General features: G+C 57.7%; 1 protein-coding gene across 1 annotated transcript in view; it reads right to left on the bottom strand.

The window, feature by feature from the left end:
• Window positions 1-10,704, bottom strand: part of ZC3H3 (zinc finger CCCH-type containing 3) — an 88,464-nt gene extending 77,760 nt beyond the window's left edge. Inside the window, exons 1-3 of the mRNA XM_030303909.1 lie at window positions 10,599-10,704; window positions 7,904-9,212; window positions 6,647-6,843 (exon numbers count right to left, since the gene is read on the bottom strand). Coding sequence (XP_030159769.1) covers window positions 6,647-6,843; window positions 7,904-9,212; window positions 10,599-10,686 — 1,594 coding nt within the window. The 5' untranslated portion in view covers window positions 10,687-10,704. The remainder of the gene's footprint in view (window positions 1-6,646; window positions 6,844-7,903; window positions 9,213-10,598) is intronic.
• Window positions 10,705-25,420: the final 14,716 nt, after the last annotated feature.

The raw sequence follows: 25,420 nt of genomic DNA, 5'->3' as shown, positions 1-25,420 counted from the left end.
TCAGGCACCGTGCCCTAGGGTCTGGGCACTACCCGACAGCCTCCCAGGGAGGCCACCCAGTTCGGAGGGCCCACCCCGCCGCCTGACCGCACCCCCTCTAAGCTGGCCAGACCCTCCGCTCCCCACCCTCCCAATGGCCATCGGCACCAGTGGTGAGAACGAGCCTCCTCCCCGTGGGGGCCCAGGGCGACATCTGGGACTTCCCTCTGCTCCCTCTGCCCACCGACCCGCCCGCAGCCGTAACGCCGGCACACGCTACACACGGGCCTGCCCAGCACAGAGCGGGCCTCGGGCTGCCTCCGAAGAGGGACGCTGCAGTGCTACTGCCTGCCCCACGGCACCCTGTCCTGGTCACTGGGTACCCTGGCCAGAGGGGGGCCCTGTCTGCCCAGCCCTGGCCTCTTCCATGCACAGGGAGCCACAGGCCTTCCAAGAAGGAAGCAAAGGGAGAACTGCATTAGAGAACTCCCCGGGCCACTGCTCAAGTGGCTGCTGGAGGAGCGAGCCGGCAATGGGTGGAACCCCTGAAGGTACAGCCCGAGTCCCCCAAGTTGGCGCCTGCTCAACAAGAACCCCGCAGACGTCTCTGCACAAACTGGGCACACCCAGATAGTCTGAGAGGGCCTGCTCTGACCTCTCCAGGAGCCACGGGACAGCCCTTCAAGCCCCAGGACAGCGGGCCAGGTGCACTTGCCTGAGGAGCCAGGAGGGGATGGGCAAGGGGCAGGACAGCCTGCAGCGCCTCCAGCCAGGGGCGGGGGGTAGGGAGGTCCACCACTGAGCATGCATCGTGTCCCCGCTCCGGGGCCAGGAGGAAGGTAGAACGGCCACCCAAGGGGCTTGCTGAGGTGCCCAGGTCCTGGGGGAAGGGTGGGTGCAGGGCCCGAGGGAGCTCGCGTGGGGAGACACGCCCTGAGCCCTTCCTTGGAGAAACCTGGACCCAGGGAATAGGTGCCCCACCTCTGGCTGGGGTCACGGGGTGGTCCCCCCCCCAGCACCAGGCAGTCCCAGCCAGAGATCCCCCTGGCTGCATACCAGCTCCAGGGGACTGTCACGGGCTGCATGGTGAAGACCCGGCAAGACCCAAACAAGGGTCCGAGACCACAGCTGCCTTTTCTGCCAGTGACCTAAGGCGAGCGGACACCCCACTTTCATCTGCAGTTTCTCCAGACCACGCGGCCCACACGGCCGACAGAGGTTTGGGGGCAAAGTGGCAGGGTGAGGCCTGGCTTCTGGGGAAGCCTTGGCAACTCTCAGGTCTGTCCCTGAGGCCGCCGGGAGAACTAGGCTCTTCCCGCCAGCTGCATCCCTGCCCCCGCAGCCCTGCGTGGCCGCCAAACCCTCACCCTCACCCTCACCCACCACAGCAGCCCCTCCTCTGTGCGGCCCGGGGCGTCCTGCACAAGGCCCCAGGCTTGTGAAGCAGGGGAGGGAGAGGAGGGAGAGGAGGGCAGAATACCGTCATCCTGAGCAGGTGAGGCACAGGGCCCTCCCACCCAAGCGGCTTCTGGGAGGTGACACCACCACCCACCCACCTGCCCACCCACCCATGGCTTTTCCTTGGCACATGACAGCAAACATTTGCAAGTGGCTGGCAGGGACCCCATGACCTGTGGCCACTTTGAAGCCCCCTGGCCCAGGGCACGGGTGCGAGTGGGCTGGGAAATACCCACTCTATACAAGCCACACTCCAGGCGCACACCAAGCCTGCTGCCTCAGGGTGGCCCAAGTCACGGCCTTGGGCCCAGCGTGGACAGAGACAAGCCGAGCTGGCCCAGACACCCAGACCCTGCAACAGAGCAGGGGCCAACGTGAGCCGTGTGTGCTGTGACCACCACAAGCTGGAACCACCAATTGCCACAATTACATGGGTGGTAAATCGGAACCCGTTCTTGAGGTCTATGAGAGGTTTTCTTCTCTCTGCTTTCTCCACTGTTTGGACGCCCTGAGACGGATCAAGCAGGGTCTCTGTGCAGCTAAAATGGGGCAGACCCCACCAATCCTCAGCAAACGAAGCTCCCCTGGGCCCCTCCTCAAGTGTCATCTCCTGATACCCCAGCGGCCAACAGACTCATCCCCAGAAGAAAAGTGGAGGAAGGAAGGCGAGAGGCAGAGAGGTGGGGAGCACAGGAAGGGGGGAGGGTCACACGGTGCCCCCAAGGGGCCACCTGGCCCACCCCCCCCACCAAAGTCTGACTCGGGGTGAACCGGGCAGGAGGGTCGGAGGGCAGGGGAGCCCGGGAGGGGAGGCCGAGGGAAAGGCAGAGGGGAGGCAGCAGGAGGAGGAGTCGGGCAAGACCTTCATAAGGCTCAGTCCCCAAGGCCCAAGGCACCAGCGGCCACACGGCTGCTGAACAATGCAGTTTTGAATTCAATTAAAGCGATTATCTGTTGTGCCAAATAAATTGTGTACAGCATATAGCCTGCGGCACTTACACCTCCGGGCTCATTATTCCCTAACTGTTTCCTCCTGTTTATGCGCTCTCAAATTAAATTGCTGATAATATGCGCCAAAATAAAAAATGAGCACACCTTGTCCCAAGAAAATTGATTCTCCCTTTTCCTGAACTGGCGATTGCCAGGTTTTATATACTCTGTTCCTGGTGATCATTAGTAATTCAATTTTCTTTTTATTAGCCCCCTTATCTGCTGAGCAATATAGTGGCAGAGCTGACCTCTTTCGCACGGGTAAATGTTTAAAATCTTTTCCCTGATTAATTTTGCCAGTTAAGAAAAAGAGGAGAAATGGCCCGGCTCTTAGCCATCACAATGAATAAAGCTTAATGTTGATTGTGATGGAATTTCTAATGCCAGGGAAATTGATTGAACGCGGCAATTACACTGCAATAGTAACTCAAGGGAGATGGGATCGCTTTCTCCTGGCCGTAGCCTTTTGGTTATTTAAAACAATCCAATTTGCAAGGATAATTATGTATTAGTGTTTTATCTGCCACTTGAAATGAACAGGGGAGTTTCGATACTGGCCTAGCATTAGCAGGTTATTGCTGCAAATTACTTGATATCTGCTTTCTTTCACATAAAGAGGAAATTAGGCAATCAATTACCAGAAAAAGGTGGACGGAGGAATAAGAGGGGCAAGGACGCCCTCTGCTGGCCACCAGGCCGTTCGGCAGGGTTGAAGAAGGGACCTTGGTGGGGGCGGGCAGCTTCAGGAAGCCTGACCCTTGTCCTCACTCCGTCCCCGCACTCCCCCCACTCGGCAGGAGCCCACAGGGGCTCAGGTCCCTCCCCTACATTGCTCCAAGGAAGTCTGGACCTGAGCCAATGGTCTGTGTGGGGAAACGGGGAAGGGAACCCTCAAAGTGGCCTGTCCACCACAGGAAGGCACGGCCGGAGGGCTCCGAGCCCAAGCCCAGGGTCTGCACTCCAAATGCCCACGGCAGTAAATGGAAACTTGTGTGTGAGGCAGCTCGCGGTTGGCCTGGGGACAGGCAGGTGCAGCAGGGGAAGGAGGGACACGAGAGAGGGAAGCCTGTGGACCTTGCAGAAGAAGGTGCTTGGGGGAGCCACCCACTGACTCCCTGGTAGTCCTCCAACCAGGGGAATGCTCGTCCCCACTCCTGGTCCCACCACAACCTCCTCGGCCAGTCTCCAGGTCGCAGGGTGGCATGTCTGAGCCACGTGCCCAGCGTTTTAGGCCCGTGCACCAGCATCTTCCCTGAGCTTCCTGCCCACTTCTGAGAATGAGGACCCCACTCCTTGACCTGGCCACAGGCTCTTCCTGGCTCACTGCCCCTCCAGGCCTGCCGGACACTCCTGGGGCCCCCAACACAGCCACCTCGCATCCCCGAGCATCTTCATGCAGGTCCCATGGAGGTCCCATGTCACCGCCCCCTGCCTTACGAGGCCTGCCCCACCCGCCCATCATCGGGCCCCGCCTTCCCTCTGGCCTCGGCCCCTCCCACCCTCAGGGAAGCCGGCCACACAGGACCCCTCTCTGCTCCGGCAGCACGGCAGAGCTCATTCCCACCCGTGCCCGTCACCTGCGGACAGGCACAGCATTTTCGCCTCTCTTCTCCTCACGCCGGTCTGTTTGGATGTCCCCTCCTCAGAGACGCCAACCGCTTGGCTAAAGCTGACCACCCACCCATCCCAAAGAATCTCCACCGCCTTATCCCACGTTTCCCTTTCCTCTGAGCGCTTGTACCACCTGAGAGGAGCTTTTCAGCTAGTTTATGACACCCGGTAGCTGTCTGTCTTCACGACAACGATGCGGCTCCAGCACGTCAGGGCCCACGGGAGCCAGCACGCTGCCCTGCACAGAGGCCCTCGATGCATGCTCGCCGGAAGGTTGGGGTGATGGTGAGGCATAAGCTGGGAGACGCAGGACGGTGGAGGACACATGAATGGAGGATGGCTGGCTGGAGGACGGATGGGGGATGGGGGATGGAGGGCAGACGGGGGGGATAAGAGGGTGCGCGGATAAACGGATAAACAGGTTGGTGGATGTTTGATGAATAGCAGATGGAAGGTGGATGGATGGATAGGCGGATGGACGAATGGACAGACAGATAGTTGGGTGGATGGGGAGACGATGGAGGGAGGGGGTGGATAAGTGGATGAGTGAGCGGAAGCTTCTCCAAGCCCCTCCCCCAACAGGCCTCCCCCCCCCCCCCCCCCCCCAACCCCTGCACTTTCCTGCCAGGGCAGTGGGGAGCCAGGGTTCTCCTCTAACTACAAACTTATCCGTTCGCCCCCTAGTGGAGAGAAGTGTAAAGGCAGGGACTGTGTCAGCCCCCTCCCCCCAACCCCATCTTGCCCAAAGCCTTTCTCCTCCTCTCACACAGCACTACACACCCCCACCAGCAGGAGGCAACCTCCACGTCCTCAGGCGACACCCGCTAAAGCTCTAGGCCCAGACAGAGAACGGTCATCCCAGGCCCCATAAGCAAGGTACGCAAGCACGTGGGCCTGAGCCTGCGGGCACCGCTCCAGGGTGACACACAGACCCTCCCCGCCCATAAACCCGCAGACCCAGCACCCCCGTCAGCCCCTCACTCCTCCAGGCCATTGTCCACCTGGCAGCCACAGTTGAGTGTCCTAGAACATACTGGCCTGGGTCGCTATGTGAGGGTGCCAGCCCCAGGCCATGGCCCCAGGACGCGGCCTATGTGGCCAGTGTCCTTCTCTCCCCAGAGGCCCCTCAGCCAGCAGCTCCGGTCGCAGGCCCACTGCCCGCCGGTCCATCCAGTCCGCGCCCACGGCAGCCCCCGCCCCAGCCCCCAGCCGCACAGAGTCCTCCTGCCGGGAGCAGGGAAGGGCACACGGCACACCTGACCACCTGCCTGGCAGGAAGGCTCAGCTTTGTTTGGCGGGCTCCAGAGTTGTCCGCCCCCTGCCCCGTCCAGAGAGGGGTCCGCGGCTGCAGGCCCTCAGTAATAAGAAAGGAGAAGTGTTCGTAGGAAGAGCACTCCTTCCTCTGGGGTGCCTGCTATGGGGAATGGCAACGGTCTGGCTCAGGCCTGTCTGCCCCCACACCAGGCTCCTTGGGGACACGGACAGCAGAGGCCTGGCCAGGCCACGGTCAAGGCCAGCCCCACTGGACTCCTGGGAGGGCGGCCAAGCTACACCAAGAGCACAGGCTGAAGAGGTCAAGTGTGTGCACCTGGGATGCCCTGCAAACCCCCCGCGGCGCCCACCCCTCCATTAGGACACCCTGCACCTGGGACACAAGAAGGGTATGGAGGAGCCCAGGGCGCCGTCTGTGTAACCCTGCCCCACTCAACACCTGGCTCGGCAACTCCACGAACACTTGTTTCCAGGCCCAGCAAAGCGGGGTGACGCCCGGCGGATGCTCGCCAGCGTTCCGGGAACCCAGCTCTGCAGAGCACTCTGGCCCCCAAGAAGGCAGGGTAGGAAGCAGGGAGCTCCCAGGCCAGCCAGAGGCAGAAACCCCAGCTTGGGTGCCGGCGGGTCTGAGAGCAGCAGGCCAGGGCGGCCCTTCCGGAGGGGCGGATCTGGGGCCCAGATCACACCGTCTGCTCGCTCTCCGACCCGCTGAGGAAGGGGAGCTTGCACACGGAGGACCCAGAAAGCCGGGACCAGCTGGGCCCACTTGGGTCACAGTCAGCCACCAGGAACCAGAGCCACAGTCCCCGATTCCCCTCAGCCTCCGTTCAGAGCAAGAATCTGGAATAGCCGTGGCCACTCAACACACTGCCGCCTGTGACGGGGACATCCTTCCCCAAGGTGCCTCACACCACATCCCTGGTACTCAAGTTTCACTGAAGTATCACCATCTTGAGGCCCCTGGCCCAGCCACCCAATCTCCACTTGCCCCGACCCACTCTCCTTGTGGCAAGTCACTACGGAAACGTCTTGGTGCCCGTGGGCTAGGATGCAGGCGGCAGGGGAGTGGAAGGGACCGCCCTGCCCCATGCCTCCGAGACCCCCAGCACCCGGAGCGGGACGCAAAGGGGCCTGTGGACACAGCCAGCCCTGAGCAGCGTCCCGGTGTGACGGCTCATCTGTGGGGGCAGACGTCCATCCGGACCTCCCCTCCACTCCGGCCCGAGCCACCCGCCGCCCCCCAGGCTGAGCGTCCTCGGGACGGGGCAGGTGGCTCGTAACAGGCGAGCGGAGCCGGCGCAGCTGCAGGAGGTGCGCCCCCGCCCCCCGGGCCTACCTTCCTTGGTGGGGGGGTGGGCCCGGCCAGGAGGCAGGCAGCACAGCCGGTGCCTGGTGACCTGCGCCAGGCCCTTGTTGGGGTTCTTCTTCAGGACGGGGCTGCTCTTCCCCCGGGGGGCCTGCCTCCGCCGCAGGCTCAGCTGGCTCTTGGCGGTGGCGGCAGGCGGGGCGCCACTCTTCTTGTCGCAGGGAAGGCTGCAGAGACAGAGAGCAGGCAGCTCCCAACGGGCTCCCCCAGCAGGGCGGCTCTCCCCATCTACCCCTGCCCATCCAGACCCCAGCACCGTGGGATCACCCCGGGAGGTCCCAGCCCGCCCGCCCTCTCAGCAGCGGCCCGTGCGCTCCTCCCCCACTTCAGAGCCCGGAGCCGGGGCAGAGGGAGAGCGGCTCCCAACCCTTGACCCCCACCCGGTGTATCTGCACCAGGTCCCCTCGGCGTCCCTAGGCCGGATGAACTCTCCGGTGGGGCTGGGGGCTGGGGGCAGCGCTAAGGAGCCACCGCAGGGGAGGGGCCGCCACCAGCTGCCCCCGGCCGCCTCGGCAGGAGAGGCTACTGCTCACAGCTCCCCTGTCCACATCAGCCGAGACAGGACGGCCACCGTCCAGAAAAGGCGGGGGACTTTTTAACTGTCTGGGAAAGCAGGGCCAAGGACCAAGGTCAGGCAGCAGGAAGGACCTTCAAAGGGGACTCACAGTGAGAGTGACTCTGCCCTTGCAGTTACCAGCTGCCGTGATGAAGTCCGAACCCCAGACCAAACCTGAGCCACAACGCCATTTTTTAGCCTCTGCACGATCCTTACAGGTGGAGGGCCAGGGAAACGACCCGTATTCAGTGAAACAGTGACTCCCCTGGTCACGCGGCTGCCAAGGAGGCAGACTTCCCGGTGCGCCCTGGGTTTGCGCACCTAGTGCGTAGCTGGGTATAAAGCATCATCCGCAAACCCAGTGGACCCGGAACAGAAGCTGCCCCAGCAGCCTCTGGTCTGTCACCAACAGGAGATGGGAGGGCTCCCCCTGTCGTCACTGGCTGAGCCCCGGTTACCCCAGTAACCCCAGCCTCATTTGCACTGGGTACAGTAACACCGCCAGCCACGCTCGGCTGGACCCGTAGCCGGTGATGCTTCATTTCCTCCTCCCACGGCCCCACAGGTGAGCCCTCCCACACGCTCCGCATGCCCAGCAGGGAGCTGCCAGGCCCAGGCCTGCCCCCCTGCCTGCCCAGACAGGACCCTGGGGTGCTGGCAGGGGCACCTACCTAGCGCCGCCCCGTCTCCGGATGATCTTGGTGCGGCTCTTCACTTTGTAAGCCGAGAGTGGGGTCTCACTGAAGAGGGGCTTCAAGCCGCTGGGTCCCACTGCCGGTCTGTCCCCTGGGGGGAACCTAGATGGGAGCTGGGAGGCATGGTCCTTGCTGCCAGCTTCCGACTGCCAACGAAAGGAGGAGGATGAGGAGGCCGAGGGGCTGGACGCCTTCCACTTGTATTTGCTGGGGGAGGCCCCGAGCGTGGAGGACGCGGACGACCTCCTGGGCTTGGCATCCAGATCGGCTCTGAGCTGTGGCTTCTCCCCCTGTGCTGCTGTGCCAAAGGGGGCCCTGCACACGGTCTCCGAGGCTGCTCTGGGACTGAGGGCCCTGCGAGTGGCCCGGGGGCTCTTGGCTGAAGCAGCCACCCACTTGTAGTTGTTCTTCCGGAACTTGCTGGTTCGACAGGACACGAGCAGTGAGGCCTCCCGGGCCTGCCTGGGTCCAGAAGCTGCTCTGGCTGGGCCTGCCACCGAGCCGGAGGAAGCCAGCTGATCTGGGTGGCCAGCATTCACTCTCCCATCTCCAAGGTGCTGGGCGACACAGCTGGCCACAGAGTGTGAGCCCACCTTCCGGCCCGGAGCCGCGCCACTGCGCTGGGGCAGGGCGGGGGACAGGAAGCGTGCCTTGGCCGCAACCGCACTCTCGCTGACAGTCCGCCGGGGCTCAGAGGGGCTGTCACTCACGCTGCTCACAGACTTTACCACCCGAGGCTTGCCAGGCTCCTTCTGGCAGACCAGAAGGGGGTCCTCTGTACCGCAGCTCCCCTTGGCTCTTCCCGGCCTCGAGGGTTGCTGCTGCCCACCAGGGGGCTCGCCCTCGCCCTCCTGAGGCCTGTGGTGGCTCCAGGAGGGGTCCTCACATCCTTCCAAGGAACCCCGAGAGACCCCTGCAGCGCTAGCTGAGCCCGGTTTTGATGGTGGCTTGATTTTGATAACCATGTTCTGATCTGGACTCAGCTGGACCTGCCTCTCCAGGACATACTGCGCGGGGTCAGGACCCCGGCTGCCCCCAGCCCTGAGAGGTGGCTGTGCGGCACAGTCACCGGGCGGGTCTGAGGCTCCTGGGGGCCGGTTCACCAGGGAGTATTTCTTGCGCCATGCAGGCCCATGGCTCAGGGAGAAGCCCCTCCGGCCGGGACGAGGGTAGCTGGCACCGAAGGCCCTGCTGCTGTTGTAAGCAGGTGGCTGCCAGCGGGCAGCGGCCGACGTGCCCGGGGCAGGGGCGTTGCCATGGAGGTTTTTGTAGTCATCGATCAGACCTGAGAAGGTAGAATCACGGGCTCAATTAACCAGAAGCTGACAGTAAACTCAGCCAACAGCCCAGTCCCCCGGAGGCGCGTCAGCCGACAAGACACCCCACAGACCCCACCTCCCTCGTGAGCCCCCGCCTGGCCCCAGGACAGTTCAGCCCGAATTCCCTCCGCCCATCTTTCCCATGAGCCTTTCCCATCAGTCTGCTTCCATCCTCGTCGCTTACACTGAAAACACACCCCTGTGGCTTCATGTTCCTAATCTGTCGGGAGTATTATACCGGGTCCACAATGCTTTGAGGTGAAACGTCACTTGATATGAAGAGACCAGCAAGGCCCCATGCTCTAATGCCTCAACAAGGGGGCCAGTCAGCCACGGAGGCCCTCTGGCTTGCCCACGGATGGAAAGGAGGCAGGAGTACCCCTTAATAATCCCCCCTGCCTGGCGCACGGGACAATGAGCGTAAGACAAGTGACACAGGGGTCGGCACTCCACAGTTGATGGGAATGTCACACCGTCCTCCTCTAAGGGGAGAAGAGGCCTGATTGTCTGGAGGCCCGACAGTGGATCGCGGTCCCGGGGCAGGAGGGGTACAGGTTCAGCTGGAACACCCCAGGGAGTTAGGCCTCAACCAGCAAACCAGTAGCTAAGTCCTCCGTTACAACGCTGCCCACCACAAGTCCCGTCCCCAGACCCGAGAAAAGCCATGTCCAGACCTGGTGACACTCCAGGACAGCTGTGACAGGACCAGCCCGCCTGGACTCTCCCCCATACACATTTTCCAAATCCTTAAGTCTTCTCTTCATGGGAAAACTTTAAATGCGGAAATTTTTCAGAACAGAAACCTCAACTTGGGTGTAAAAATTGAAAAGATGGGAAACTGAGGCCTGGCGAGTGGGGGCCTTGGAATATCAAGAGGACTGTGACTGTGTGGAGGGAAGGAGCCAAGACGAGGCGTCCAGGGGCTTTCCCACGCGGCACCAGGTCAAGCTCTCCACCCTACTGTGTGGCACCGAGAGCGACAGGGCGCCGAGGAAGTGCCCGCCCGTGGGGGTTGGGGGGGGATGCCTCCCGCCGGTTACTAAGCGACGGCCCCGCCGCCACCCGCTGCAGCGCCTGAAGGACACGCACTACCCGTCCGGAGAAACGGGCAAGGGGCTGACCCCGGCCGGCCCGGATGCCCTTCCGGGTTCCCCACCGCCTCCCCGACCCTACCCACGCCCCCACCCGACCCGACCTGGCCGTCCAGACCGAGGGCGCGGAGCGACGCCCTTCGGGGAGGCGGGCAGCGGCCCGCCGTGAGGTAAGGAAGGGTAAAGAAAGGGACGCGCGACCCGGGCCCGGCCCGGCCCGGCCCGACCCGGCCCGACCCGACCCGACCCGACCCGACCCACCCTGCAGGAGACGGATCTGTCGCCGTAATTGCTCCTTTTCCTCCATCTCCGGAGTCCGCGACGCCCGGCCGGGCCCCCGAGACGTCATCGCCGCGCGACTGTATCCCCGCCGGCGGGGCGGGGCCCACGGAAGCTCCGAGCCTGCGCACTGCAGCTAGGCCAGGGCGTTGGCCGGACTGCGAGGAAAGCGCCGTCGTCCTGGCAACGCCGGCGGAAAGCCGGGGTCACGCACGCACAGGGCAAGGGGCGGGGCGACGTCAGCACGGCGCGTCGGCCGGGGGCGCGAGCGCACGGGACCGGAGACGGCCGAAGGCGGGTGGTTTCGGACCTGGTGCGGCGGCAGCTGGCTCCGGTGCTACGGCCTCTCGTTCCCTGCGGGACCAGGCGAGGAGCCGAAGTCCGGACCCCTCTTCGGCCGCAGCGCAGCTCCTTCTCCGCGTAGAATTACGCTGTGGAGGCTCTGCGGGGGGACCTGGTGGCACGAGCGCCGGAGAGGCTCTCTGTTAACGCTGCCCCGTGGGCCAGGGCAGGAGAGGAAACTCCGGAACGAGGGGTCCCTGGGCGGGGAAGCTCTGAACACGTGAAAGATTTCGGTTTATCAGCGGGAACAAGTGCAAAACAGATGTAGAAACGTTGTACGCTGCTGGGGGTGCAAAATGGTGCAGCTGCTGGGGAAAACGATCTGGAGGTTCTTCGAAAGGTCAAAACTAGAATTACCATATGACCCAGCAGTTCCACCTTGCGTGTGTACCCACGAGGAGTGAGAGCGGGGAGTCACGCCGCTGCTCCATGAAGCGCTACTCACAATGGTCAGTGGAACGGCTCAACTGTCCCCGAGGATTAATGGATGGACACTGTGGTCCAGACAGTGGACTATGATTTAGCCTCGGAAAGGAATGCACTACTTCTCGATCCCCGTTGTGACAACGGTGGACCTCAGAATCACTTTGCTAAGTAAAATAAACGGGTCACAAAAGGACGTATGTCGTATGACTCCGCTCCTGTGAAATACCTAGACTAGGCAAATTTCTAGAGACAGTAGATAAGAGGTTACCAAGGGCTGTGGGAAGGAGCAATGGAGAGTTAAAACGTTGTGGGTACAGGGTTCTGTTTGGAACGATGAAAAAGTTTTGGAAAGAAATGATGACTGCACAATACCGTGAATGTACTTAATGCCACTGAATTGGACACTTAGAAATAGCTGTGTGACAGCTTGTATGTTGTAATTTTTTTTTTACCACAATGAAATGGACAGTGTGTTTGCCACAGGCCTGTGCAATAGCAAATGTTAAAGGAAATTCTTCAGGCTGAAGGGAAATGATAGGACGTGGAAACATCTGTGTGAAGAAAGAGAACAGGAAATGGAAATTTTGTTAGTAAGTTGTAATTCTCACTTCTTATTTGCTTTAAAAGAAGTAGTTAGAGGGGCGCCTGGGGGGCTCAGTCGGTTGAGCGTCCAGCTTCGGCTCAGGTCACGATCTCACAGTTGATGGGTTCGAGCCCCGCGTCTGGCTCTGTGCTGACAGCTCGGAGCCTGGAGCCTGCTTCGGATTCTGTCTCCCCCTCTTTCTCTGCCCCGCCCCTGCTCACGCTCCCTCGAAAATAAACCTTACGGGGCGCCTGGGTGGCGCGGTCGGTTAAGCGTCCGACTTCAGCCAGGTCACGATCTCGCGGTCCGTGAGTTCGAGCCCCGCGTCGGGCTCTGGGCTGATGGCTCAGAGCCTGGAGCCTGTTTCCGATTCTGTGTCTCCCTCTCTCTCTGCCCCTCCCCCGTTCATGCTCTGTCTCTCTCTGTCCCAAAAATAAATAAACGTTGAAAATAAACCTTAAAAAAAAGTATGAAAACAAGCAGTTGCGATAAAAATATAAATAATGATGCTAATAACGTTCTAGGCGTGCTTGCTGCGGCAGCACGTAGCGTAAAATTGCAGTGATTCCGGAGAAGAGTGCCTTAACCCCGCACACGGATGGCAGGCAATTCGTGGAGCTTTTCATTAAAACAACAGATGGTGGGTTTACAACGTGTATGGAAATAAAACGCATGCCAACGATCGTGCAAGGGGTTCAAGTGCATCTGCTGGAGGTGAGAGCCATGCCCTGCCTCCCAGGTTAGCAGCCGAAGCGCCCCCGGGGGGTGGGTGCTATGCCACCTTGTGCACTGTGACGGACGCTGGGCTCCTGTGGCGGCGGCATGCCTGGCCGAGGAGACCAGCCTGCGTTGGCTGCCTCTGCACTCAGGCTGCAGAACCCCGCTGGGAATCCCTCCCGACCCAGATGTCTTTGAGAAGTAGAATCTATCTGGAACCATCTTTGCTTCCTGGGCCTTTTCTGGCCCCTTTCCAAGCGCCGCCCAGCCCTGTCCATGCTCTGTCTTACCCTCCTCCGCTCCCACCGCCACTGTCCTTGCCGAACTCTAACTGGAGCTCACCTCTCCCTCTCCCACAAGGCAGCCAGAGGCACCCCAGGGGAGGGGCCATGGAGACAGGCTCAGGGTGACTTACGTACCGGGACTGGTGTAAGATCCTGAGGCCTTGGCAAAATGAGGGCAGGGGAGGGGAGTGCTTGAAGATTGAGATGAAATCCCCCTTCGGGAGCTTGGGGAACACTCTTGGACTTGCCCTGTGTTGTTTCTCTTGAGCATCCTACAACTGTCACCTCGTGAATGAGTCAGGGCTGGCCTGATGCAGGATGGACAGCACAAAATGTCAAATCTGTCCTGCCTGAGCCGCTCCCTCCTTCCACCGACCCAGCCAGCACCCCCACCCCTCTGGGGGTCTCCCTTCCCTGCCTCCTCCTTCCCTCCAGATCTGCAGGCGGGTGGGAGTCAGGTGACCCAACTCAGGTGGGAACAGGTGGTTGGCAGGCTGGGACTGCTACCCCATGGATGCCCCCAAGCCTTTCGTCCCAGGGGGAAGAGAGCAGGAAGTTCGTGTGGAAGACAGCTGCCCTCGAGGACCCTGTGGACCCCTGCTGCACGCCAGCATCACTAGCCCTCACTAAACAGCACGACCCTCATACTCTCTGAGCCAGATCCTTCTGGGAGGAGAGTGTTTGGTTTACTGTTCCCTAAATGGCAGCATTTCCACTAGGCTCTCCGGGACCAGGATGGATGAACCTCACCAGACAAACCTCCCAGTGCCGGGCACTGAGCAAACAGCCCGTGATCCCCCCTCCTGCCCCAACAATGCCCAGATTCCAGCTGTGCGGAAAGGCTAGTCCTGGCCAGGGCAGAGGGGAGTGAGGCTCAAAATACAAAAAGCGAGAGCAAGGGGGCTGCTTCCTCCTGCAGAGGCCCAGTTGGGGTGGGAGACGGTTCTGCGCCCCCGCCGCCAGCAGGCAGAAAGCTCAGGGGACCAGACAGGTCGCAGCAGGGGACTCCAAAAGGAAGCAGCCGTTGTGCAGTGCCTTCCTGCCGCCCACGCCCCCGGAGCCGCCCTTGAACCCAGTCGCCCTGCTCTGGGGCTGCCCAGGCGGCCCGGCGACCCTCGGAACGCTGCCTGAGCACCTGCCGGGCGGGGCCTGCTGACCAGGCCACTGCAGGCACGCCCCAGCGTCCAGAGCTAGTGACCGGGTGGCCCAGGCGGCCAGCAGGAGGGATGCCCCACGGGTCACCCAGTCCCTCCAAAGCTGGGACTGTCGGGACATGCCGTCATCGTTCGCGCTCTCTGGGCCGGGCGGGTCCCGAATGCCGACCACTGCCGCTCTTCCGGGCCAGGGCTCCCAGGGGCCCCGAGGACAGGACACAGACACAGCAAGGGGTGACGCCCGAGGAGGGGGAGCGGGGCCAATGGGGGGCGGGGTGCCGCGGAGGGCGTGGGCGCCCGGAGTGTCCCCGGAGGGTCGGGCAGACCGGCCTGAGCGGCTCCCGCTGGGGGCGCTGCACCGGCCCGCGGATCCCCGGGAACCCGGCGCCCCTCGAGCCGCCCCGTGGGGCCTGCCGGCCACCCCCGTGCCTGGAATGCAGCTGCCTCCGGACTCCCGTCCCTAAGCCCCGGCTCCCGCTCCCTCCACCTCCATCCAGCCCTCGGGGTTGTCTCTGGAACCTTGGCAACCTGCTTCGTCTTGGCCAGGGGCCGGACACCCCCAGGTCAGGGCACCCCCAGGGCAGGGTCTGCACTGGATTGCCCACTGCCACCCCTGCACCGGCCCCTTCCCCTGGATGGGGTCAGGCAGAGTTCCTGGTGGCAGCGAGCGCCCTCCACCTTCCCGCACCTTGGCGTCCCCCGCAGGCCCAGCCTCCCCGACCCGTCCAGGCACGAAGTGACCTCCGCACGCTCCCAGTCTCTGGTCACCGCACGCTGTCAGGGACACAGTGTCCGCCCTAGCTGCGGACCCCAGGGCTCGCCCACCCCTAGGCCACGGCAGGCTTTATCTCCCTCAGTGTGACCTAGAGGGGGCTGGAGGAGGACAGAATGGCACCCCAGACTTCGTTGGCCCTCAGAATGTCCTGGGGGCCACCCCTTTCCTCTGGAATGGGACCCGGGGAGGGGATAGGCTGCGGGCCATCCCCTCCCACCCTTTCCACCTTTCCTCCCCACGGGCTCACCCCCACCCTCTCAGGCTGACTTCTGTCCTCTATAGAGTCAGGAGCCCAGGTCATGGCACTAGGCTTGGCACCGGCCTCCTGTTTTGGTTATTGCCGAAGAGCTGAAAATGTGGACCCGCAGTTGTGGTGACCTCGCCCCGCCCGCCTCACCCCACCTCGCCCCACCTGAGGCGGTGGCCCCCGGAAGCCTCAGGGCAGCCGGGCTCACAGTGGGCCGCCCTTGGTGGTGGCCCTGGGCAGTGTGGCACTGCTCCTCTCGCCCGCCCGTGGATGGCTCCCTGCCTGGGTCCTCTGCCCCAGACCCTGTGCCCTGGGGTGGCGGGGGGGGGGGGGGACTGCCTGCAGGGATAGGGAGAGACACAGGCAGGGCTGCAGGAGAGAGAGCCCCCACGTAGGAGCCGTGGGCCTCGCAGCCCCCAACACACAAACGCACACAACACATGCAAACGTGTACAGACACAAATACAAATGTACAAGTGATGAGGTTTGGGGGTGACGGTGGGGGGTCCGGAGCCCCCCGCCAAGAAAGAATTCTCGAAGACGTCTTTGGTGCAAAAAGGTGATTTTATTAAAGCACGGGGCCAGGACCCGTGGGCAGGGAGAGCTGCCCTGGGGGTCGTGAGGAGTGGCTCCTCATATGCTATGCAGTTGGGGGAGCAAGGTCAAATGCGAGGCGTCCAGAGGGCCTTTGATTTGCTAAAGAGGACTCCTAAGATACCTGAGGCCTGGCTCTTGTCAAGCTGAGGTGGTTTTCCACCTAGTAAGACGTTAACTTTAGGATAGAAGGGTTGTTCCTGGAGAAGCTGTACTCTGTACCTGCCTCGGCTTGCCTGTCGATGGGCTGCGGGTCACAAGGACATTTCGTTTTACCTCCTATTTCCTTCTGCCTTTGTTCCCCACGTCACTACGGAGGGGTGATGTTGGGGCTCCAGGAAACCGAGTCTGTGGGTCTCTGGAGATGAGGTTACTGAGAAGACTACCTTTTTCTTGCAATTTACTAAGACATTTGTAAACTGATGGAGACTCAGGTCCTGCAGGACTGGATCTCTGTCGGTCGGCCACTTGTTTTCTGTCCTCTCCTTTGTCCTTGGGCAGCCGGGAGGGCCTGAGGAATGTCCCACGTGTGGGGGGCGGGGGTGCTAGCTTGCGCCGGCCCCAGCCTGCCCCCTGCTCCCTCATCACAAGCGCACACACGTGCACGCACAGGCACACATGGTGGACGTGTGTACGTGTGAACACACGTGCGCACGCTACGTGCACACGTGTGGAGACGCATACGCACACGCATGAACACACACGCGCACTCAGCCTTACCCAGGCTCTCGGAGCCTCCTACTGCTACCAGCAAGAACGCCCTGTCTATACCGGCAAATGGGCCCCAGGGGCTGGACTGGAGCTGGGAGCCCCACACCGAGCTGAAGATGTGCCCACGGCCCCAGGGGCCCTCGGCCAGCACGGTCCTCGGGCCTGCACCGCAGACTCCTGGCCCGGGGACAGACCCAGACAGAGACCCTGCCCCTCCCCCCACGCCCCCGGGACGGAAGGCTCGTGGGTCAGTGAAAGAACGTGGCAGAGCCTTCAGGGTGAGTCTCAGGCCGACGGAGGAGCCGTGGTGTGGGCTCCAGGGTGTCACACGGCAAGAGCCCAGAGGCAGGATGTGATGGTGGAGGAAGGGTGTGGGGCTCCCGGCTGCCTTGCACGGGCTGTGATTCACACGTGACCCAGGACCGGAAGGGCACTGAGGAGTGCCCTTGTGACCGGTTGGATGTCCTTACTGGACTCCACATTTTCTCTGTAACAGCGTATTGAGACATAATTCACATACCACACAATTCGCCCATTTAAAGTATAAAACTCCACGGGCGTTAGCGTATTCGGAGCTGTGAAACCATCACCACGATTGATTTTGGAACCTCCCATCACCTCCAAAGAAACCATGTGCCTATCAGCTGTCCCTCCCCCTTGTCCACCCCCAGCCCCGGGCAGCCGGTCACCTGCTTTCTGTGTATGGCCTGGCTCGTCGTGGGCGTGTCACGTCCGCACATCGGGGGATGTGTCTTCTCTGTCAGCTTCGTTCACCTTTCTGCGTGTCAGTACTTCCTTCCTTCTCACGGCCCGTGAGCACTCTGTCACCTGTCGTCCTTTGTGTGGGTTTCCCCACGCGTGTACTCGTGTATCAGTTGCTGGACACCTGGGTCGTCTCCACGTGTCGGTGCTTGTGCACGGTCCTGTGTGAACGTTCGCGTGCGGGGTTTTGTATGCACGTGCGTTCTTATTCCCTCGGGGCGTCCACCTACGAGCGGAGTGGATGAGGGTTAGGCGAGTCCTCCGTGGAACCCGTCCAAGCCCCGCCGGACTGTCCCCCACGGGGGCTGCTCTAGCTCACAGCCCCCAGCAGCGTGTGAGGCTCCGATTTCAGAAGCTCCAGCCGTCCCCAGCTCGTGGATTCTGTCCCAGGGGTCCCGCTGGCCGTGAAGTGGCATCTCAGGTGTGTGTGGGAGGCCGGGCCCCGGCGCCAGGCTGAGACCGGGTCGGGCAACGGTTCCCTGTTGACTCAGCCAACCGGGTGGTTCCCGCTCCCGTTCCCCCACCTTCAAGGGCATACGAAAGCCTTGTCAAGGCTGAGAAAGTTAATTCCCGAAGCCCGTGGTCTGCGGGTGTTGGCAGTAATGCTACCTCCCTTTTTCTACCCCGAGTCAGATAGAAACAAGCATGGGAACTGTGTTTTGCTAGCAATCTTATCAACAAGGTCTTGTTGTGACCCGTCTAGAAAATGCACAAGAAATACGGAACTAAATGTTTTGGTTGGCAGCGATCATGCGAAACCTGTTTATTCTTAGAATGGCCTGACCCATAAGAGTCTGGGTATAAAAGATTGCGTACGGCAACAATAAAGCCGTCACTTGGGCCATCAGCCCAGGGGACCCTCCTGTTCCCAAACTTTCTTCTCTCTCTTTTTTTCTTGCATCCCCCTACCCTCAGGACCCTGACCTCGGTGTTTGTCGCGCCGGTTGCGACAAGTGGTGCCCGAACAGGAACCGGAGACAACAAGGAGGAAAGCGAAAGCGGACCTCGCGGCGTCTAATTCAGGTAGGGGAGCTGTGCCAGCAGCACAGACGACGGGAGTAAGACTATGGGACAGAAACAGTCTGCGGAACAGGGATATTTTGTAACTGCCTTGCAGGCTCTTATGAAGGAGAAGGGAATCAAGGTTTCTCAGTCAGCCCTTAGGGAATTTTTTGACATAGTGCATGATTATTGCCCATGGTTTCCAGACGGGGGTACAGTTGATTTAAAGGATTGGCAGCGAGTTGGTCAGGAACTTAAGAAGCAAATGAAGGTTCGAGGGGCTGCAGTTCCAGGGGCTTTGTGGTCTACTTGGACCTGTATTAAGGGGGTCCTTGATCCGCAGGATTCTATTGAAATAGCTTCTCTTCGCTCGGAAGCAGCCCAACCCTTAGTGACGTCGGATGCTCCTCTCCGTCCAGAAACTACTTTCAATGCCCTTTCGGGACAGTCACGGGTGCCTTCACCTTTACCTCCTCTCCCCCTCCTAGAACAGTTGTCTATGCGAGATCCAGAAAATAACGATGACTCTCCTTTGGGGGATCAGGGGGATGATGGGCCGTATTTGGAAGACCAGAGGAAGCCTGCCTTCTTGGCCCCTCCGGTCCAGAAGGTACCTTTAAAACGACCTTCTTTTCAGGCACCAGATAGAGGCTTAGCTCGGCTGGCTCTCCCTATTACTCAGAATCAACAGTCCACTGAACCTTACCCCGTTATGGGAGCTACTCCTTTGCAGCGGACTCTGTATCAAGCAACACAGTATGGGGAAGACACCTCTGCTTTTCACGCTGACCCTGTTATTCAGCAGGGGGGACAGAGAGTGTACTCCGCCCTAAGTTTTAAATTGCTGAAAGATTTGAAATCCTCTACAGCCCAGTATGGTCCGACAGCTCCCTTTACCCTGTCTATGCTTGATAATTTGAGCAGGGAGGCGTTGTGCCCAGGAGATTGGAAGGTCATTGCTCAGGCTTGTTTGAGTGTGGGAGATAGCCTCTTGTGGAAAGCAGAATTCGCAGAGAATGCTGAAAAACAGGCTATGTATAATAAAAGAACTAACATACCAGTGGATTTCAACATGCTCACAGGTACAGGACGATATTATGATGGGGGCCTCCAGCTGAATTATCCTGAAACTGCGTATAATCAAATTAATACCTGTGCCATTGCAGCTTGGAAAAAACTCCCCTCCACAGGGGGCAGAACTGAGGAATTGTCTAAAATTAGGCAAGGGCCAGATGAGAAGTACCAGGATTTCGTTGGGCGCCTCTTGACTGCAGTCAGTCGTATCGTTACTGATGGGGAGGCAGGTACCATTATTGCAAAACAACCGGCTTATGAAAATGCTAATTCTGCATGTCAGGCAGCCATTCGCCCTTGGAAAAACCAGGGTACCTTGGAGGATTATATCAGACTATGTGCTGAGATTGGACCCTCTTATATTCGGGGCATTACCTTGGCAGCCGCCTTAAAGGGAATAGACCCCTTACAGGTGCATGCCCAGCTTCAGGGTAAAAACGTAAGAACTTATCCAAGGAAGTCGGGTGGAATAGTGTGTTTCAAATGTGGCCAAAAGGGCCATATGAAGGCCCAATGTCATAGTACAGAAATAATTTCAACCACCCCCGGTTTGCCAAGTGGCCCTAACATTAATAATAAGCCGGCAACTATTTGTCCCAGAGGTAGACGGGGGCATCACTGGGTCAATGAACGCCGCTCTAAAACTGATCGTAATGGCAATCCTCTTCAGGGAAACTGGAAGCGGGGCCAGCCGCAGGCCCCTCAAACAATTGCGGCAATGTCCCCACAGGTACCTTCCCACCCATCGTGTCCAACACCGGAGACCTCCCAGGTGTCAGCCAGCTACACCGCGGTACCCCCGCCAGTGCGGGACTAGATCTTACCCCAGCTCAGTCCGTTTACCTAGAAGGAGGACAGCCCCCCAAAGCCATCCCCACAGGGATATGGGGGCCTCTGCCCAGGAACACTTGGGGGTTATTATTGGGAAGATCCAGCTGGATCTTAAGGGGTCGGTGATCTATCCTGGAGTCATTGATGAAGATCACACTGGAGAAATAAAAATTTTGGCCAGCTTAACTGTGGGAACTTTGGTGCTTGAGCCCGAGACTCCCACAGCACAACTGATCCTGATACCCCGGATATCCTCCAATAATAAGGCTGTTAAACCTTACCGGGGAAATCAAGGGTTCGGCTCCACGGATCTTTTTTTTTTTTTTTTTTTTTTTAATTTTTTTTTTCAACGTTTATTTATTTTTGGGACAGAGAGAGACAGAGCATGAACGGGGGAGGGGCAGAGAGAGAGGGAGACACAGAATCGGAAACAGGCTCCAGGCTCCGAGCCGTCAGCCCAGAGCCTGACGCGGGGCTCGAACTCACGGACCGCGAGATCGTGACCTGGCTGAAGTCGGACGCTTAACCGACTGCGCCACCCGGGCGCCCCTCCACGGATCTTTATTGGGCTAAAATGATCTCTGTAGAAAAGCCCATGCTTACATTGCATATCCAAGGAGTCCCTTTTGAGGGACTAGTGGATACAGGTGCAGATGTCTCAGTTATTGCTCAAAAAAACTGGCCTGTCACATGGCCTACTCAAGTGGCTAATATTCCAATTAAAGGTGTTGGTTATGCCTCTGCTCCGTGGCAAAGCTCTGATTATTTACATCGGAGACTGCCTGATGGTATGACTGGAACTTTTCAGCCTTTTGTTTTGAATATAGATCTTAATCTCTGGGGCAGGGACATATGAACTGCATTGAATTTGACTCTGGAGACTAAGGCAGTCCCGATTCAAAAACAGACTAATCTTGCTATGCACCTTATGAAGGAAATGGGCTATATTGAGGGGAAAGGCTTAGGGAAGGAGTTACAAGGGAATCCTGAGCCGTATGTCCCCGAGCCCAAAAGAGACCATTTCGGATTGGGTTTTTCCTAGGGCCATTGGAAACTCCCCACGCTATGCCTCTCCAGTGGATGACTTCCACTCCAGTGTGGGTTGACCAATGGCCCTTACCTACTGTTAAGAGGGAGGCTGCTGCTTACCTCATAGAGGAACAACTGCAATTAGGTCATTTAGTTCCCTCCACCAGTCCCTGGAACACCCCAATCTTTGTGATTAGAAAAAAGTCAAATAAATGGAGGCTGCTGCAAGATTTGAGAGCAATTCATGCTGTCATGAAGCCCATGGGGGCTTTGCAACCCGGCCTCCCTTCCCCATCGGCCATTCCTTTACAATATCAATTACTAGTTTGGGACTGAAAAGATTGTTTTTTTACCATTCCGTTGGCCCCTGGCGACGGAGAACATTTTGCATTCTCCCTGCCTTCCACTAACTTATAGGAACCTGCTAAGCGGTACCAGTGGCAGGTCTTACCGCAAGGCATGGCCAACAGTCCGACTTTATGTCAAGAGTTTGTGGCCAGAGCAATTGCCCCTTTTAGACAGAGTTTTCCCCGCGTATATTGTATCCATTATACGGGTGACTTACTTTTGGCTGCTGAAACTGAGGAATTATTACAGGAGGCTTTTATTTCTCTTCAAAGATGCCTTAAAGCATGTAATTTGATTGTTGCCCCCGAGAAAGTTCAAAGGGAAGCACCTTTTGAATACCTAGGGTATCTCGTCTCCAAATCAACTATCCGACCTCAGGAAGTATCAGTTAGAACCGGACATTTGACTACTCTAAATGATTTTCAGAAATTATTAGGAGATATAAACTGGATTAGAAACACACCAGGGGTCACCACAGAACAATCACTGCCTTCGTTTAATATCCTAAAAGGAGATAGTTCTCCAGCGTCCCCGCAAAGTCTCACTCAAGAAGCGAAAGAAGCTATAAGACATATAGAACAGGCCATTCAGCAGGCCCAAGTCACTAGAGTTGACCCTTCTCAGCCTTTGTATCTAATCATGTTAAAACCTCAGGTCATCCCCTTTGCAATTCTGTGGCAATCTCATGGCCCACTTGAATGGCTACATTTAGCCTTACACTCTCGGCATGCCATTAATCCTTTGCTATCTATGGTTTGTCTTCTCATCATTAGAGGAAGATCCCGAGCTGTTCAGCTCTTTGGACACGATCCAGAATTTATTGCCTGTGCCTTTCTGACACAGAAGCTGGTGGACGCTGCTTTTGCCCAGTCCGTCGAATGGCAACTTGCCTTGGCTAATTTTACAGGTCAAATTAAATTTCATTTACCTTCTGATTCTTTAAAACGAGGTTTCAGTCTTATAGATATTTTGCCCTATAATCCTGTTGTCTGTCAGCAGATTGAAGATGCTGCTTCCATTTTTGTGGATGCTAGTAAAGAGGGTGAAATTGCAGTGTATTATGTCACTTCCCGACATAAAAATTTGATCACTTTAAATGATACGACTAAATCTGTCCAAAAGGCCGAGCTTTATGCCGTTCAGGTAGCCCTAAGAACTTACCCAGAATCTATAAATGTCTATTCTGACAGTCAATACCTTGTCAAAGCCGTGTTGCAGCTTCCCACTGCCTTTATACTGACGGCAGATGAGGAACTTTATCATCTATTTCATGCTATACAAAAACTTCTTAATTCACGGCACAGTCCAATTTATATTTCCCACATTCGAGCTCACACCGATCTGCCCGGTCCCCTAGTTGCTGGGAATCGGATAGCCGATGCCGCAACCCATTTATTGCAAGTTCTGCCCATTACCACTCCTTTGGAAACAGCCAAAAGGAGTCGTGATAATTTTCATCAGAATGCGGCAGCCCTTCGACGAGAATTCAAAATATCTCGTGAAGCGGCCAAATTGTTAGACAGTGTGGCAACTGTCCACAATTCTTCCCACAGCCGGTCTATGCCATTAATCCCCGAGGTCTTCGGCCCAATGACTTGTGGCAAATGGACGTCACCCAATATTTACCTTTTGGGAAATTGCAATGTATACATGTGTCTGTAGATACTTACTCAGGCTATATACATGCTTCAGCCCACTCAGGAGAAGCATTTGTTGCTGTTCAAAATCACCTATTTTCTGCCTTTGCAGCAATGGGCAAACCTCGTAAAATAAAAACTGACAATGGTAATGCTCATACTTCTAAATCTTTTACAGAATTTTGCCGCCGACTCCGAATTGAGCATACAACTGGCATTGCTTATAATTCCACAGGACAGGCTATTGTTGAGCGAGCTCATCTGACTCTAAAACAATATCTGCAAAAACTTAAAGAGGGGAAGATATTAAAGGGAAAGATCAAGTATTCCCCACATGTACATCTCACTCTCGTGTTGTATGTTTTAGATTTTTTTAATGTCAATGAAGCAGGGAGGACTGCCGCAGAGCGTCGCTGGGGAAAGAGTCAAGAACCTCTCTTGAGGGCTAGATGGAAAGATATGCCGGAAGGCATTTGGCGAGGCCCAGACCCAGTCCTTCGAAAAGGGCGAGGGTATGCTTGTGTTTTTCCACAGGATGAGGAAGTGCCACACTGGGTCCCGCTTCGGCTCCCCAGAGACATTACGGTTGCGCCGAAAAATGGCCAAATTGACAGCGACGGAGCCCCCCCCAGAAGCGACAACGGCAGAGCCATAAGGCGGGTACACCCACCTGGGGACAGATAAAGAACCTGCTGACCCAGGCCACTGATGTAGTGACGGCCTCAGGTAGAGAGGTAGCGGCCACACATGTCTTCTTGGCATGCCTGCGCCTTCTCACTACAGCCGGGGAGTCTGCCCTCTGTTGGGCATACGTGGTAGGTCCTCCTACAGCACAACCTGTACCATGGACTAACCCACACCCAAAGGATACACCAGTCTCACCTTTATGGGAGGGGAAGATGCAGGGTTTTTGCCCACTGTGTCGGCCTCTATAAATCGGACGGCACTCTCTGCAGGAACACCCATCTGCCTGCAAAGGGAGTCTACGCCGTACAAACTTGCTTATGGGTGTTTGGGTGCAAAACCAGTAGGGCGGTCTATTACTTATACTATGTGGCAAAATGACAAGCGTCCTTCTGAACGGGTACCCCGCTCCGTTGCCGCTTATTGGCAAAAGAGAGAATTATTAGGAGAATGGATGTTTTTTGGACCACGTGATCCCCCTCAGAATCTTCCTATATGTCCCTCAGCTGGTCAAGGCCTTACTGGGGACTCACCTTGGGGTAAAAGTGCCCAATCCTCTTCATGAGGATGACTCCTGAAGACATAAACTATAGCATTACAGATTATTCCCGAAAGGCCCGGCTAGCTCAGTCGGTAGAGCATGGGACTCTTGATCCCAGGGTCGTGGGTCCACCTCCTAGCGAGGTACAGGTACACCACAAGATTGTCCCACAAACCATTTTGCAATCCCCTGAAGGAAGAATTCATTCTGATCTTTGGAAGTTATATGCTACCTTTGATAAAATATATACTGATGACAGCTTTAGTTTTCCAGAATAGTATGTTTCTCCAGTTCTGCAATTGCGTGCCTGTGTTCCTCCACCCTACTATCTGATTGTTGGAGACGGGACCATTACTCCGGTGAAAGAAGATGGTCATCAGTTATACCGGCTGACGTGTCCTGCTTGTGTCTTGACCAATTGTCTGCCAGTAGATGGGCCCTCTGGAAGTGGAATGAAGGTTTATCTGGTCTTACCACCTCCCTATCGGATGTTGCCAGTAGATGTTACAGGACCTTGGCATCCTAATTATGGGATGCAATCGGCCTTAGAAATCAGTAAACGGCTGCGCAGGACCAGACGGTTTCTTGGACTCTTGATTGCTGGACTCATAGCAGCAGTGACTGTAATGGCCTCTGCAACTGTATCTGTAATATCCTTACATGAAAGTGCCCAAACGGCATCCCGTGTAAATGAGTTCGCTCATAACGTATCCAAGGTGTTTGCCACTCAAGAACGAACAGACCGTAAATTGGAAGCCCAGTTAGAGGCACTACAAGAAGCATTAATGTATCTTGGTGATCAGTTTGCTGTTTTGCGTACCAGACTTTCTTTAATTTGTCATGATGCCTATAAGCACGTCTGTGTTACCCCTTTAGAGTATACCAATGTGACATGGGGACAAGTGCGTCGTCGTTTACGAGGGGTTTGGCATGATGCTAACACTAGCTTAGACCTCTTACAGCTACAAGAAGAGATTAAATGCTGTTGCCAGTAGCTCACTCAGTTTCCCTGACCCTGGAGATCTCGCTGAAACCATACTGCACCAACTTAATGGGTTTAATC

The sequence above is a fragment of the Lynx canadensis genome, chromosome F2 (genome assembly GCF_007474595.2).
Source record: "Lynx canadensis isolate LIC74 chromosome F2, mLynCan4.pri.v2, whole genome shotgun sequence".
Taxonomy (NCBI): Eukaryota; Metazoa; Chordata; class Mammalia; order Carnivora; family Felidae; genus Lynx; species Lynx canadensis.
The sequence above is the reverse complement of the archived record's forward strand: the minus strand, read 5'-3'. Positions and strand labels throughout refer to the sequence as shown.